This window comes from Pyrgilauda ruficollis, unplaced genomic scaffold (genome assembly GCF_017590135.1).
Source record: "Pyrgilauda ruficollis isolate IOZ18807 unplaced genomic scaffold, ASM1759013v1 scaffold74, whole genome shotgun sequence".
Lineage (NCBI taxonomy): Eukaryota > Metazoa > Chordata > Aves > Passeriformes > Passeridae > Pyrgilauda > Pyrgilauda ruficollis.
Genome location: NW_024529266.1, coordinates 2,919,003 through 2,935,036, shown reverse-complemented (window position 1 = coordinate 2,935,036; position 16,034 = coordinate 2,919,003). Strand labels below are relative to the sequence as shown.

Here is a 16,034-nt window from a genome sequence, read left to right as displayed (position 1 = left end):
CCAGAAACGCTTGCTTGAGGTTCTTAAGGTTTTAAGACAGCTTTCTGGCACTTTCAAATTCTAGATGTACCAGTAGTGCTAAACTTGCTTTTGTTTGTTTGTTTACATCCACTGAGCTCTTCTTGGGGGAAAGAAATTTGCACAGATTTTCACAATTGGGAAAGTTGGAAATGTGTGATAGGCAGTCTTCCCTTCCAGTTGTTTTACACATGTTTATTAAATGCACAAGACTTAGTCCTCTTGCCATCCAGCTGAAACACCTTGGCCCTTTGGTTATTTAATTTACTTTTGTAATTTGCATCCTACCAGTAGCTGCATGTTTAGAAATATTCCATGAATAGAGGCTGATAGTGAAAAACCTTATTTCTGTAACAAGACATAGTTCTAAAAGAATGTAGCAAGAAGGGTGTGTAATGATTTAGGTATCTTCTAAAATAATGAAGAGAAACTTAAAATAAAAGTAAAATTCAACTTTGTAATTTTTTTTTTCTAAAGAGAAAATTTTGTTTTGAAGGGTGCAAAGCATCAAATTGCTTAGAACAGGCAAGCAGAACAAAACGTTACAATTTTCAAGGCTTTCTAAATTATTCTTATAAAAGTTATTATTGAGCATCTTCAGGGGTTCAGTTTGCTTGGTTTGGTCAGCTAAACACTTTGTTTGGTGTTTTCAGGATCTTTTAGTGATCAATATTGAGTGATAACATTATTTACTTCAAGGTTAGTTTTTAAATTCTTGAACAGCTGCAAAATAGTCTGGTTTTGAATGAAAATAAGTAATTAAATCTTTAAATTTAATCCCTCTGTGAGAACATAAAGAGTGACATAACATAGTCACTATGTGAAGGGCTCAATGAATGCCAGAATTTACTGTAGCTTTCCAAAACACAAACTGAGTCCTACTGTGAGAGTGCATTGTCTTTTTTCTGTAATCAAAAGGAACTTTTTCTAATGGCAACATCATATGAGCACTCCTTATATGTGTTCCTCTCTATCAGAAGACATCAGCAGTGTAGTGCAGTAAACCCCAGTAAAACATCATTATTGTGTGCTTCATTTTCATAACAGGCATTGCTTTGAGAGATTGAAACACCTAAAAGAGTCCTAGCTGGCTCTGTGTCAGACTCTCTGCTAAGCTTTAATTGCCCTTTCTGAAATACTTGAGACAATGATACCTCCAACAGACAAAAAGCAAAACAACAAAAAAGAGTTCAAATGTTTGCTTTTGCTTTCCCAAGCCTTCATAATTGGTGGGAAACATAACGAGAAAGCATTCAGCTTCCCAGGAGAGGTCAAATAACCCACACTTGCCAATTTTAAGTGACAACACTGCTTTTCTCTGTACCAGCACAAATGTGGCTACTCCTACTCATGGTCATGCCCGTTCAGTCCATCACCTCCTGCTGTTGTGGTTTCTTGCATGTAGCATGAAAGGTGTGCTCCCTGTATAGATATTGTTCTGCAAACCAGGAAATCCGGTGTTAGGACTGCCCATGTAGGGTTCATTGTGCTGACCAAAAGCAGCTACCTTGACTGTTCAAATATTTTCAAAATGCACTGACATTTATACTTCGAGGCATTATTGCTAGCCCTGTCATACCTGGCACGGATTCCTTACATCTGCCAGATGTGCAAACGTGTGCTGGCACCTGGTCCGGATCGGGTGCGCTCTCCTGCGGCACTGGGGCTGTGCACAGACCTGGGGCTGCTGGTCACCACCGTGCCACCCATGTGCTGCCGCAGGATGGGGATGGCTGACATGCCAGCAGAGAGACGCTGGTGCTGAGCTAGAGGATTCATGTGCCAAATTCAGCACCATGCTCCTTAAAGCTGGGTCCTGCTAGCAGTAATTGCAAGGGCTGAGTGAGCTCTGTGAACTCCCAGCTAAATGTCTAGGATGGGGTAGTGCTTATCTGCTGGTACCCCTTTGACAGCCTCAGCAGTTAGCCCTGGATCTACCTAGTTTGGACACACAAAACTCTCCCTAGTCTTGATTTGTCCAGATGCTGAATTCAGGAATCAGGCATGTTTCTGCGCTACAGCTACAGACCAGGGGAAGAAAGGAGGGCACTACTGTCACTGAGCTTCCCAGTGACATTTTTCATATACACTGAACAAAAAACAGAAGTTGGGAAGCAACTTGTTGCTTGTAATCCCTGCAATAGTCACAATTTATCCTAAAGACAGACCAACACATCCTCTGCCCAGATAAATATATTTTCTGATAAATGGTGCTTCTACTAGAAAATGTTCTTACTACTGAAATTTTCTTTCCAGCTGTGTTCTATTGAGGTACAAGATGCAACACAAAGGCACTTCTAAATATGCTGTGTAACAGTTGCTTTATTGCAAAATGAATATTGTAAGATAGAAAATTTGTTTCACGTAGTTCAGGTCTTGAAAGAAATGCACAAGCCATGTTCCATTTGCAGAAGGGACAACATGAAATGCAAACTGAGGGCAAGACTGGCCATCTGATTGTCAGGTGCTCAACTTGTAAAATGGGAGTAAGAATTCATCAGTATTCATATTATCCTGAGCACTATTTCAGTTCAAGGAACCACTTCATTACTTCTATCTAGTACATTGTACACCTGTTAGGGGTTTTATTTACCTGAGGTTTCTGTTAGTTGGCTATAAAGGACAAGTATCTTGTAAACAGCAATGATGAATTGTGGGTTTGAATGATGACAATATTCTGACCTTTCTTCTCACCTGGAAGTTAAAACCGATAGAGAAATGGCTAGGTTCTGATAGGCAGAGGTCTTGTAGCTTCAAAACTTTGGGAAATCAATAATTTTTCAATCTAGAACTGTTTCAAAGCAACTTGAATATAGAGAAGCTACTCTGACATAGAGGCATCTTTTGCTTTGAGCTTTTTATACCATTTGCTTATGTACTTTCGATATGCTCACTTCAAAGTCAGTCACTTATTCCTTATTATTTAATTTAACAATACTATGAATGAGGACAGAAATTATTTTTTTACACTCCAAGTGCTGTGTAACTGCAGGGTTTATTTCACCTATTTCCACATCTCATCTTGTTTGATCATCTGTGCTAATCTTTTACGTGTGGCACATTCAAAATATGATACAAATTCATATTATGAAATGGCAAGGCTGCAGGTGACAATAAAAAGTCAAAATGTTTCCACTAAAAGCAACAGCCTCAATCTCCCTTACACTTTTGGATTAAAGAGGCATTGCCTTTTGAAACATATGGCATCAGCTCTGAGAAACTTCATTGTAATTTTCTAAAATGAAGAACAAAGGAAAAAAATTGACCATTTCCTTGAATTGCCCACCACATTAAATTCTATGCTTGGGCAAATGGAATTGGTTACTTTAATCAGCATTAAAGTATCATTTCCAAAACATTGAAGAGGTGCAGGAGAGGAGGTAATATTTAGGATGCTTTCACAGATCTTTGTTACAAAATACAAACATTATGTGGCAAGCACAGTCACAATAAAAATTGTATCTCTTCCACTGTCTCACTAAAGGAGTTCTAAAAGTCCTAATGAGTTCCAAAAGTCCTAAATGAGTTCCAAAGTCTAATTTCTCCTCCCTCTTTGCATCCTCATCTGCAGAATTGTAATAATATTTCCATAATTCAGAGAAGTTCTGTAAAGATTACTTATTAAGATATTTGCTTAGGACTCAAAAAATATCAAGCACTAGGTATTACAAATTATGTGTAAGCTGCAGTAAAGCCTGAGTCAAGTGATTTGCAGGAAATCCCCATTGTGAGCTTCTGTAGTTAATTTTGGATAAGGTTATCTACATAAGAGCTTTATGTAATAAAGAATCACTCATAGTTTAGCATATTTTTAAACTATTACTTGCTAGCTCTGCTAAATATGTCACAGATTACTAACTGCATGTCAAGTCACTATACTGCAAGTCCCTATATTTAGAAAAAAATTTAGAAGATCTATAAAAACTATCTATTACTACTTCTTGATTTCCATGCTTTGGTTGAGAAAACTTGTGCAGAACTCCCTGCAGTTAAGGGCCATGACAAAGAATCTGTTCAGAAACTGACTGAGGAAATTATCCTTCCCTGGAGCGCCAGCTCAGCAAACACTGAGCAGGTAACCATGTCCCTCCTCATTAAGACAAAATTTAAGTATGTGATTAACTTGCAGAATGTGCTTCGTTGCCAAAAGCGAATGGGTAAATGCTGTCTTGGAAAAGGACTATAAACACATATAATTTGTTGTTATTCCTTAGACATGTTATTTGGATTCACCTCAATCAAACCGCACAAAGTTCTTTGTCTGTTACCTAGTTATGACTGGCTTCATGCCACTGGCCAGTCTAAGGTCCACCCCTCTGCATTAGGACATTACTGTACAATATATACAAAAGTATCTAAAAAGCATCCCCTTCCTTTCCAAGCCCTTGTGATATGTGCTTGATTAGGATTTATCCCCTAGTTTTCATTCAGTGATCTTGTGTAAATGCTTTTCTGCATGCTATCCAAAAGCGCACATGCTGTCTTCAGAGAGATTTCTTATTTCATAGATATGGAATAAATACTCCATGATGTTTGTCTTGCAGCATGAAGCTCTTCCTTGGCCAAGCAGCTAGTTCTTAGGTACTTTGGGAAGAAGTCTGGGTATCGTATTTCCTAAAACTGTGGTTACGAAAAGATTCCCTGCAATGAAACAGATTCATAAATAGAGTTGGCAAATGAAAAACAATCAAAGAAATACCTGTCTTGTGAAAAGAAGCTCAGCTGAAATATGCTATGTGTTGGCAGGTCAGAGTTGTCATTTCTTCTTCTCCCACCCCAAACTGGACACAATGGCTTTGTGAAGAAGCATATAGTCATAATCAAAGAACATTAGACTCTTCTGTGTCAGTCACGTGACTCAAAAGCATTATGTTTTCTGTAATGAAAGGATGACTTCATGCTGCCTAACACCACATGGTGCCATACTTGTTCTATCTCCTTTCTGACTTCAAAGGTTGAAAAATCACAAGATATTTCCAGTAAATTTGTTAGGGTGAGAGGGAAGTCTTATCTAACAATGCATTGAAATTACATAAATCCTCTACCCCTGGAATGCAGAGCTTGAGAAATACAGCTAACACTACAATGATCTCCAGTGGAAGTCAGCAGATTTCTTTAATCAGAAATAGAGTTGGTAGTGTACATTCCAGCTTGGTTTTAGCTGCCAGTAAAACTCCCTTTCTTCCTTGCAAAAAATGGCATATTTTTGTATAGCCATAACAAATAACCTGTCCAAACTATACCTTATGCTATGGACTTTCACTACAGGTTTGTACAGCTCTGGGATCTTCCTCTCAATCATGGGTCTAAGGTTCTCCTTCAGTTTTATGTAGTTTCTTTTGAGCTCCTGATGATATTCCCGCTGATCAGCAGTAATAAGGTGCTTGTTTTTCTCCACTGCTTCACCACACCTAGACAAAAGGAAAGAAAAAAATACATTATATATATAGTCTACTTCTGTTAAACTCCCTTATTATGTTTTAGGTAATTTAAATGGAAAAGAATCCAGTTCCTTTAGTCTAGGCATTTCTCTGGTCAAGACTAAAGTGATAATGAACTAAATAAGAAAGTTCTGTTTTTTCCAAGTACATAAATTGAGATGATATTTTTAAGAAATTAGGAAAGCATGAGTGAATTAATAAAAAGCAAATTTAATGACTGCAGAATACTGAGCTAGCTGCCTACTTACTGTATAAACAGATAAATTGGCAATAGCAATATTTAGAAGCTGTATTTTATGCATAAGATTTGTTTTTATTTAACTCAAATTTATCCTTCAGCAAGGAGGATAGTCTGACTAAGGAGATGAGTATCTTCATATGTGAATATTCTTGTTGAGATTTACAAACGTATCTAAAGCAAAGGACTTGTGTCTGCCACTACCACTGTGTCTGCTTGACAGATGTGGTTTTCTTATGAACAGCTTTCCAAGTAAGAATGTCATTTTATTAAAACTCAAATCAAGGTAATAGTCTGAAATGTTTGATTTCTATAAGATGTCAAAAGACAAAACAAATGGAAGATCCTAATTTATACATTATTAGAGTGTTAATATTTCTTCTCTTTGAGAGTGCAATGCCTACCTAAGCATTCATGTGAAGCAGAAATAACAAGTGTGGTTCAAGTGTTCAAAGTGTGAGATGCCAGGATTCATGATGCTAACTTGCATAGGTAATTACTCAGTTATATTATCATTGCAGTATTGCTAATATTGAACGTATTGATGCAATTCAGCATCTCAATTTTGTTTTACTGACCTCATTATAAACTCTTTGAAGCACAACCTCAGCTTGTTGTGATGTCGATAAAGTTTGGGGTCTGCTGGAATTTCAGCCAGGAACACTTGCGCTACCTCTAGTGGTCCCTTATGGAAATAACACAGGAAAATGTCAAACCCACCTGCTTAGACTGAAAACAGAACACACATTTGTTTAAAGCTGTTTGTCATTTCATGAGTACAATTACAAGAGAAAATAAAACTATGCACAGTTATCATAACAGGATGGATTTTAGCTCCCTTTCCCCCATAATACTTCCTTTGGCGAGCAGAATTTTTGCCCATCATATCTTATCCTCTCCTGTTGTTATTCCTCCTCCAGTCCCACAACAAAGGGAACAAATTCTGCTCAGCAGAGAGGAGCTGACACAGTGACCAACCTGATTATATTAGAGAAACACAGCTCCTGTGTGTGTATTACAAGACCTTCAGGCAATAAGCCCAGTGCTGAAAAAGATCACTCTTTGCAAAGCTTGCAACAATACATTATTTCATAATAGATGCATTGGTTGAATACTGAGAGTATTTAGGCTTTCAGAAAAAAACCCCAAACTCTGTGAAGTTGTGTATAACACCGAGTTTTTGCTCAGCCATGGCTTCAGCATACAATTTTAATTTTTTTTTTAATTGCATGGGCTTTTTTTAGTGTGTATGTTTATGTTGTACCTGTTGCATCTCAGCTTTACTTTGGGGCACTCAGGTCTTGACTTCATATATTGACTTAATTTCCATGAAACTGAGTTTGTGGTAGTTCCACGGGAAAATTGTTATTATTATTCCCATTCCCCAAGGATAAATCTGGAATGAACAAAATGGCTGAGACAGCTAGCATGTTAGAAATGAAAAATCCTTGGATGCATTCACAAGACTTCTATGAGTTTTTGCACCTACAGCTAGAAGAGCTCTTCCCATGAACACTTTCACCTAAAGCATAGCTAATGAACAATATACAGTGACTAAATATCAACGGATGAAGTTTAAATACACACAGTGATTAAATGTGTCTGACTAGATGTACTTCCTCCAGTGCAAGAAATAGGAGTGCAAAAAAGAATGCACAGTGAGAAAAGTACACTTCATCTGGCTTATTTGGATCCCTTACCTGATTTACAGTGGCTCCAACTGAGCCCTGCAAGACCATCTGGAGCATTTTGGCATCTGGTGGCTCTTGGTTGGTGGCTGCAGTTAGTTCCTGTGTTTTTTTACGCATATCTTCAATAGCAACTTCAATTGGTGTTAAAATGAACTAAGGGAGAGGGAAGAAAAGATGGTTCATTACCTGAATCATGCATGCAGCTGATCTATTCTAAATACAACAATATCACTATCATTCTCCTGTTTCAAAAGCAGTAGTTGTGAAACCCAGGAACACTATTCAATTTAACTTGGTAGATGGTCATCTTGGTAGATGGTGCAGCTGATCCAAAGCTCTTAGACAAGCTAAGACAAAGCTGATCCAAAGCTCTTATCATTTGCAGAAATTGGGTTTGAATCAGACCTCCTGTTTGCATAAATTCATTCTTATTCTAAGTTACTTCATGCCTGAAATGGTGCTTTCTGTAGTATAAAGCTTCCCTGTCTCTAAACCAGCTCTAAGCCCAGTCTAGTTCTCTGACTGTACTCCTATCCTACTTCTGCTTTATCAGCTAGAAGTATAGCTACAAATGGAGCTCCACATATCCTCCTACACAGCATTAGAGCTAGGAGTTCTAAAGAAGAATGTACACTGGCTATTGTCTCTTCTTCATAGTGTATCTCTATGCCTTGTCTGTCCCTTCTGTGATAGTTCTGTTTACAAGAGCAGTGTCAGAGAAATTCAGCATTCTTTTTTTTCTGCCAAGCATAAATTTAAAAATCTTCCCACCCAGAGACTCCTTCAGTCCTCGAGAAATTAAATCTGTCTTCAAACCCCAATTACCTCTTCTCTTTGGATGACACTGATTCTAGTTTTGATGTAGGGGAAAGCATGCATTGTGGTTAGGATGGTGTTCCTCTTGTACTGCTCACTAAGCTCTCCTCTGGGACGCCCATCCATAGTGAAAGGCGTAGTGTACATAAACCGGCAGATGTTGAAGTTCTTTTCAAAGTAGGTAACTCTGTCCTTCATCTCATACTCATCAAAATAGGGCTCCACAAAAGTAATTTGTATGTATGCCTGAGAAAAGAGAGAAGAACAGGTACAGTACTTTACAACCCAAGGAATGTAAAAGCAATGGTGCATGTGAGGTATCCCTTAGTACACATTTCCTAAGGATGGTCTGGAAAAGCAAAGAGCTGAAAATCCTTCAGGTGTCATTTTCTTATTCACAGCTAACAAAACTTGCATCTCGGAAGGCACAGCTTAACCCTGGGAATCAGAACCAGGGCAGGGACCAGAGATCAGAACTTTTAATTTCTATACTCTGTGACAAGCTACCACGCTAAGCCCGTCACAGAGGCTTTAATACCCCTGGGCACAGAGATACCAAGTTGGGTGGTTTCTTTTAGTGCCTTAATGTTTGAGCATAAAAGTTGTAAAGGGACCTTCTCTTCCCATTTCTCTTGTGTGACAAAGCACTCAGCCCTTTGGGTAGTACTTTCCCTACCTTATTGGGATCCAGCTTTCTTTTGTCTACAGGAGCAGAGTCCTTAATCACTTCCACAGCATCCTCCCCGAAACACTGGCCATAAAATCCCTAGAAAGGAAACAGAGTTATCCCAAAATTTTAGCCCTCAATGCAATGCTAATGCAATTCTAGGAGAAAGGAGTGATAACCATGACAGTCAGTATACTGCTCCACAAGCCACAGCTGGCCAGGGTAAGGCATCTGCTGACAAAGATCAATGTGAGTTGCTCAGAAAATCACAGAACTTGAGGTTACAGAACGGAACATAGCAATTCTATAAAAAAAGCTGAAAAGATACCAAAGCAAATATCTGGCATGCTCAAAATCATTCAACGTTTTACAGGCCTGCTTGTAAGAGACATAGCCACAAAAGAATGGATCACTTACATAATTATGTTTTAAAAAGGGATACTGTGGAAAGGATATGCACTAAGGAAATAATCTATGCTACAAATCAGTTTGTTACTGATTTTTTATATAGCAATGATAATATAAGGACTGTGTGGGTTAAGTGAAAAGTTCAATATACCATTTCAGATCCTGTTAACATAATGCTTTTCCTTACCTCTAATCTGTGAGAAATCTCAGGGAGTTTTGTAATTGCAGGCTCCTTATAAACAAATTCCTGTTCATCCAAGTCCCCAAATTTTGATCCATAGAAACCAACACGGAAGTAAGTTCCAAACATTCGTTTCTGACCCTAATTGATAAAAAAAGGGAGGAAATTTACAACTGCTTTATGTGGACATTGTAGCATTTGGAAGCCTTTTTTTTTCTCCCAGATGATGTAAAAGAGAACCCACTAGTCCTACATTTTCACCATTTCAAAGCCACTTCTATATATCATCAGCGCTGATGGATTACAAGCATATAACTAAGAGGATATTTTACTGCAATCTAATTTAAAATTTAAGCTGATCAAGAAGGAGGTTGCACAGAACAAAATACCTTATTAATTTTTAATTCCTTTGAATACATGTAATAAAATTAAAATTTTGCAAATTTGCAATGAAAATTGATATGAATTTGAAACTGACTAGGCTCAGCAATAAGGTTCTTCTGAAGAAAGAGAAGGGACAGTATGAGTGCTGAGAATTTAGATCGGTTTTCATACTTATGAAATATGTTTTATAAATATAAACACTTTTCTGTTTTATAATTGAAAACACTAGTGAATTGACAGTAAAGTTATTTTTGTTAAACAGATGTGGCCAGGTGGACACAGACATGTTCAGTTAAAACCATTTATACTCATTTCTGCTTTTTTTGTATGGAGAGCCTTTTTACACTGTAGACTATGTAGGTAGACCCAAGCATATGGAAGCTTTCATTTGAAAAAAGGAAATGGAATTATTTCAAATTCTGGTGGGTTGATCAGGGCAGGATGCCAGGTCCCATCAAAGCCACTGTATTATCCCTCCCTGCAACTGAACAGGAGAGAGATATGAATGGTTCATGAGTTGACATAAGGATAGGGGGTGATCACAAATTAGTTACCATCATGGGCAAAACACAGTTGACTTGGGAAAACTAATTGAATTTATTACTAATAAAACTTAGAACAGCATAACAAGAAGTAAAACAAATTTTCAAAACACCTTTCCCCCTTTCTCCTTAGGCTCTACATCTTCTCTCCCAGTGGCACAGGGAGATGGGAAATGGGGGTATGGTCAGTTTGTCACATGTTGTTTCTCCCACTGCTCAGGGAGAGGAGTCCTTCTCCTGCTCCAGCCTGTGGTTCCTCCCTGCTCTAGTGTGAGCTTCACATGGGGTCACAGCCTTCTTTCAGGCATCCACCTGCTCTGGCATGGGCTTCTACATGGGCTGCAGGTGGGTCTCTGCTCCCCTGTGGATCTCCATGGGCTGCAGGGCCACAGCTGTCTCACCCTGGTCTGCACCACAGGCTGCAGGGGAATCTCTCTCTGGCACCTGTAGCACCTCCTGCCCTCCTTCTCCACTGACCTTGGTGTGTGTAGGGCTGTTCCTCTCACATATTGTCCACTCCTGAGCACAATTACATCTGGCCAGTAACTTTTTTCCCTTTTGAAATATATTATCCCAGAGGTGCTGCCACTGTCACTGATGGGCTCAGCCTTGGCCAGCCTTGGCTAGCAGCTGGCATTGGCTTTGTTGGACATGGGTGAAGTTTCTAGCAGCTTCTCATTAACATCACTCTTTTAACCCTCCCCTTCCACTATCAAAACCTGGCCGTGCAAACCCAATACACACATGAACAGTTTTATTTACAGCAGTCTCCAACAAATAGTGCAACCCAGTAATGTGTCTTGCTAGCAGTACCTTGCCTCGCCTCAAAAGTACCTTATTAATAATGCTGTCAAAGGCCTTCTGTAGCTTGCTGTGTGTCAAGGTAAGCTTCCTGAAGTCGCGATGTGCTTCCAGTATGGGGATGACAATTTTGTACACTTCATTCACAGTTTCATACAAACCTCCCTTTGAACGAAAAAAAAAAAAAAAAGAGGAAGAAATGAAGTGAGTCCTCATGCACTCTGAAAAGAAACTATATCTCCATCAATGGCTTGGCTGAAAAGGGGATTTATGGAACTCATCTGTTAATCTGCTATGTTGCTTCTTTTGGTGTTCTGAAAACTAGTAATAGTAAATAGGCCATTCTGGACAGCAAACAGTGAACTGGATGTAATTTGGATCTCTGATCTGTTTGGCTCTTGAGCCCAAATTCCTGTGTAAAGCCCTGGTTTCTGCCTCAGGGTTACAAGAACTAGAAATGCAGGCTAGCAGCAGGAAATGTATGGTTCAGGGCAACCTGAACCTTTGTCTGGACAAAGGGACCCAAGTGATACCTTCAGAGACGCTAAATCACAAGTCCTTACATAGTAAGTGTAGATTTTGAGGCTCATGGTTTTATGCTTTGTAAAAGTATAGGAGTAACCCTGACATGCCTCCTAAAGATCTTTTTCTTAAATGTACTATCCCATGATAATACCAACTGAAAGTCTTGGTTCCTGCCTGAGACACTTTCTGTTGATGTTGCCTGTGGTCTGCACAGTAGAGGTGGGTATGTGGCTGAGCTAGGCTGAAAAAGCCTAGGTTAATCTGACTGACTGAGGCAGTACTGGGACAGCCAAAAATGTGTCCTCTTGTTATTTGTACTGTGGCAGGTCCGTGATGCCTAGTTTAGGAGTACTGCATTGTTTCCTCTTGTGCAGCAAAGGAAGCTGTGGATCTGGCTTAGGCAGCCCACTATCCATTCCCTCCTGGTGATTCTGGTCCTCACTCACCGTGCTGAAGAGCTCTGCAGCTTGTTCCAGCAGCCCTACCAGTCCACTTTCTGAGAAATACCTCCCAGAACATATGCCATCTTCATCTGGAGACAAAACATCATCTGAAACAGCAGATTCCTCCAGAACATTGGATGAAATGTTCTAAAATATATCAGAGCACACAAATAAAAAACCTAAATCAACAGTACATCACAAAGATTGAGGAAAAAATTGTTTCAACATATTTACATGATGGGAAGAGGAATGCAACCAGGTGACACATAGTTAACGTTACTTTTTAGAAGTGAAAGTAACATCATAAATCTCCATAGATGGCAGATCAGGAGTTTCTCTGTAAGAATAATCAATTTTCTTTCTAGCCTCAGGTTTAAAATGCAGACTCCTGTAGGTGTCAAACTAGCTCTTCTCTGATGGCTGGATTTCCATGGAGCTTGCAGTGAGCTCAATCCCCAATACTACTAGAGAGACAAGTAATGTGCCCTTCCTGATGCTGGCACTTAGGAATGGGAAATTCCAAACAGCACTCCTGACCTTCTGCCATCTGCTTGAATAAATTGAACTTTAAGCTTTTTATTCACCTTTTCCAAGCACAGGAGAAGTAGGACACAGACAATATCACTCTAAAAACCACAATAATTGATTGCTTCTTCTTGGTTCATCCTCTGCCATACTACACTTCAAACCTGCAGGATTTACTCAGTTTCTTGTTAATGTTATGGATCTCACTGTGCATTTAAATAAAACTGAAGTCTTAAGTCTTCATCTTAAATAAAGATGAAGCCACTCTCTTGAGATTCTAGACCATGAAATAACATGTCTACAGTTCTTTGAATATATGACACTGGGTGGCATCAACATAAAAAAAATTATAATATATAGAAATGTGTGCAAAATAACAGCAAAATATGTGTACATATAGTATGGGACTGGCATAAGTAACTTTCAGCAGCAGCAGAAACGCTAAGCTTCGATTTTCTATTAATTAAAAGGAGTTAAATTAGTGTCATAGTGTCTCACTTCAGCAGAAACTGGCAATGACAATCTGTCTGAGTGCAGGATGGATGCCAGCTGGCTAGCTAGCTGAGTCCTTAAAGGCATCTTTATAAAATTGCAGAGACACTGAGGGCTGTTACTATTGATCAGATTTCAGATAAAAGAATTGGCACCACACACCACTAGCAGCATGGGGCTTTCCCCCTGGGTTTTATGGATGTATTTATTTCTCCATGGGTGAAATTTACTCCAGCCATGCTGCCATCACACTGCCTAGTCTGCACATCACGTCAGCACCACTGGAAGGGTGAGCACAGCCTTAGAACAGCTTTCACAGGAGTCCAGAATACGTCTGAATTTTGGCCAGAGGAAGAACCACAGCACATTTAGCACACCTATGCCACTTTTTACTGACCAGTCTCATTGAAGAGAGTGACTTCAACCAGACTTAGGTTCACTGGCAGAAAACTGCAGAAACTCACAAGACATGCAGATTAATTCAGGTTTTCCTTTTCTGTTACAGTAGCCATTAAGGACTGTTTTCATGTGACTCTGGTGGCTTTTAATTTTTTTTTTCTCTTTTCTTCCTTTTGTAGCAGAGAAGAGAGTCTAGAGAAGCAGTTTATATACTAAGGTAACAACAAAGTCACAGACACCAATAATCTCTCCCTTTAAGCCTCTAATAACTAATGTCAGGAATGTATTTCCATGCACATTTCCATTATAGTCCATGCACTCTAGGAGGAGAGAACCTGCATGACATACTCCTGGGGCTTGCATGATCTTGTACAAAGTGGACATGCCTCACCCAACTTAAGCCTTGATCTACCTTTCCTATTGAAGAATTTTACATATCCCATGTATAATAAAGGCAATACATAAGTCACAATGTATTTTATCAGCAATTATATTGAATTTCACAAGCCTAGCTTTCATTAAGGAAAACAAGCACTTCTGTGAACTCAAAAACCTCCCTGATCCCCAGCCCTTATCACCATGTTAAATAAGGCCAGGGTAGCCTGCAACCTAGATGCCCAAACAGCCCAAGCAAATTTGGCTGCTTGGGCTGTGTATCTCAGCAGGTAGACAACACACACTAAGTACTTGTCTATGTTGATACAAAGTGGCTTTAAAGTCAGTCCCTATGCACTTCATACTCTTACTAATTCTGCTTTAGCACTTGTGAAGGGGATTTAGTGTAAACATGAATTAAGCTCAAATGGAATTCCACTGAAAGTGATCTCACTTTGATTTTGAGAGATAGTTTTGATTGCAGAGGGAAGCATTTCGTCTGGTACAATGTAAGGAAAAGTATTACTCTACTGACAGTCAGTTTTCTGGATGCTAGCAGACTCACTGCAGAAGATCAAAATCAGAACTGATTTGATCCTTTGCTGACTCATTTTACTTATCTGTGAAAAGGAGATAATATTTCTACTAATGAAGAATAATATTTTTATTCACATTATTATCACCCTCAATTCCACATCTAAATGCATATCACCAGTATTAGTTGATCTCATATCTGAGCCAAATGAAGAAATGATCACAGAAAGAGGCAGTGAGTGAGACCTGTAAGTTAAAACTGAGCCAGTCTGTTATGCAAAACAAAACAAAAACGCTCTTTTAACAAAGCCCTCTGAATAAGATCTCCACAGCTGCTAAAGAACATAAGCATGTTCGTAAAGAATGGGAAATCTTTTCTTGAAAGCCTATGTAAAAATGCAAAGGATTATTATAGTTAATTACTGTTATTGAGTAAACTGAAATTCAGAATTGTGCCGTCAGATAAAGAGTTAAGTAATTGGGTTCTTGTCATTAGGGCATTTTATTACCTCTCTCCTATGGGGCAACTGTGTCTTTGGAAAACATGTAATTACACAAGCATTTTGATTTACTGCTTTTAACCTCCTAAGTTTTTGCTTGCCTACTGCCTTGCACAATAGACTTCAATTCTCTAACATAAATGAAAACATATCAATTTATAGCAACCTGCATAATCTAGGAGCAATGGAGGGAGGAACTGCATTAGAGCCAAGTGTGAACACTCAAGGCAGACTGGGAGCAGGATGACATTGGGGAGGGAATGCAGATTTCACTTATATCCAAATGATGATAGTGTCCAACAACTAGAAAGAAAGAAGGGTAAATAGAAGTAATGCATGGAAGTTAGAAATTTGAAGATATACAAAATGATAAGGGATGCAAAATGGCAGAAGAATAAATCCATGGCCAGAAGTTTAGCCATTAAAAAGAGCTATCGTATCTTGATTCTAAAGAAAATCAAGAATAAACACTTGTCTATAGCCTGATTTCTGAGGTGGTATTGAAAATACTAATGTCTAACAAACTAAATTCAATGCAAAATGCCAAGTGGCTCAATCATGTTCACATTTACTATTTTGAAGGGGAAAACCCCAGTGTGCTTTTATCAAGGGATGATGAATTCACCAAATATTAGTTAGGTATTTCAAACTCACTTTGACAATAAAATGGGGTCTGCAACAGATCAAAAAAAAAAAAAAAAAAACCTAAGCAAGGAGTATTCAAGCAGTGAATCCTGAGCTGCCATTTGTTTTAGAAAACTGGGGAAGTTCCAGAAGATGAAATGTGTTGGGGATCATCTACTTCTTGAAAGTGTACAAGATGAGCAGATGGTGATAGGTTTATCAGACTGCACCAGGACAAAATGGTGGAAATACTGATACAAAATACTAAAGAAAACCTTAAAAGTATTGTGCTTAGACTGAATCAACACAAGCCTGATACTTTCTAAAGAAAGGAATTACAGTCCAATAAAGGTAATAATGTTTAAACAGTGGATATCTATATAACGTCTAAGGTGATCCTACAAAATATTTCCACTAATTAGTTTAAATG

General features: G+C 38.7%; 1 protein-coding gene across 1 annotated transcript in view; it reads right to left on the bottom strand.

The window, feature by feature from the left end:
* Window positions 1-2,334: 2,334 nt before the first annotated feature.
* The window catches only part of DOCK8 (dedicator of cytokinesis 8), an 89,564-nt gene continuing 75,864 nt past the window's right edge, over window positions 2,335-16,034 (bottom strand). Inside the window, exons 40-48 of the mRNA XM_041486245.1 lie at window positions 12,159-12,302; window positions 11,221-11,352; window positions 9,467-9,601; window positions 8,881-8,970; window positions 8,214-8,450; window positions 7,398-7,541; window positions 6,276-6,382; window positions 5,262-5,429; window positions 2,335-4,659 (exon numbers count right to left, since the gene is read on the bottom strand). Coding sequence (XP_041342179.1) covers window positions 4,596-4,659; window positions 5,262-5,429; window positions 6,276-6,382; window positions 7,398-7,541; window positions 8,214-8,450; window positions 8,881-8,970; window positions 9,467-9,601; window positions 11,221-11,352; window positions 12,159-12,302 — 1,221 coding nt within the window. The 3' untranslated portion in view covers window positions 2,335-4,595. The remainder of the gene's footprint in view (window positions 4,660-5,261; window positions 5,430-6,275; window positions 6,383-7,397; window positions 7,542-8,213; window positions 8,451-8,880; window positions 8,971-9,466; window positions 9,602-11,220; window positions 11,353-12,158; window positions 12,303-16,034) is intronic.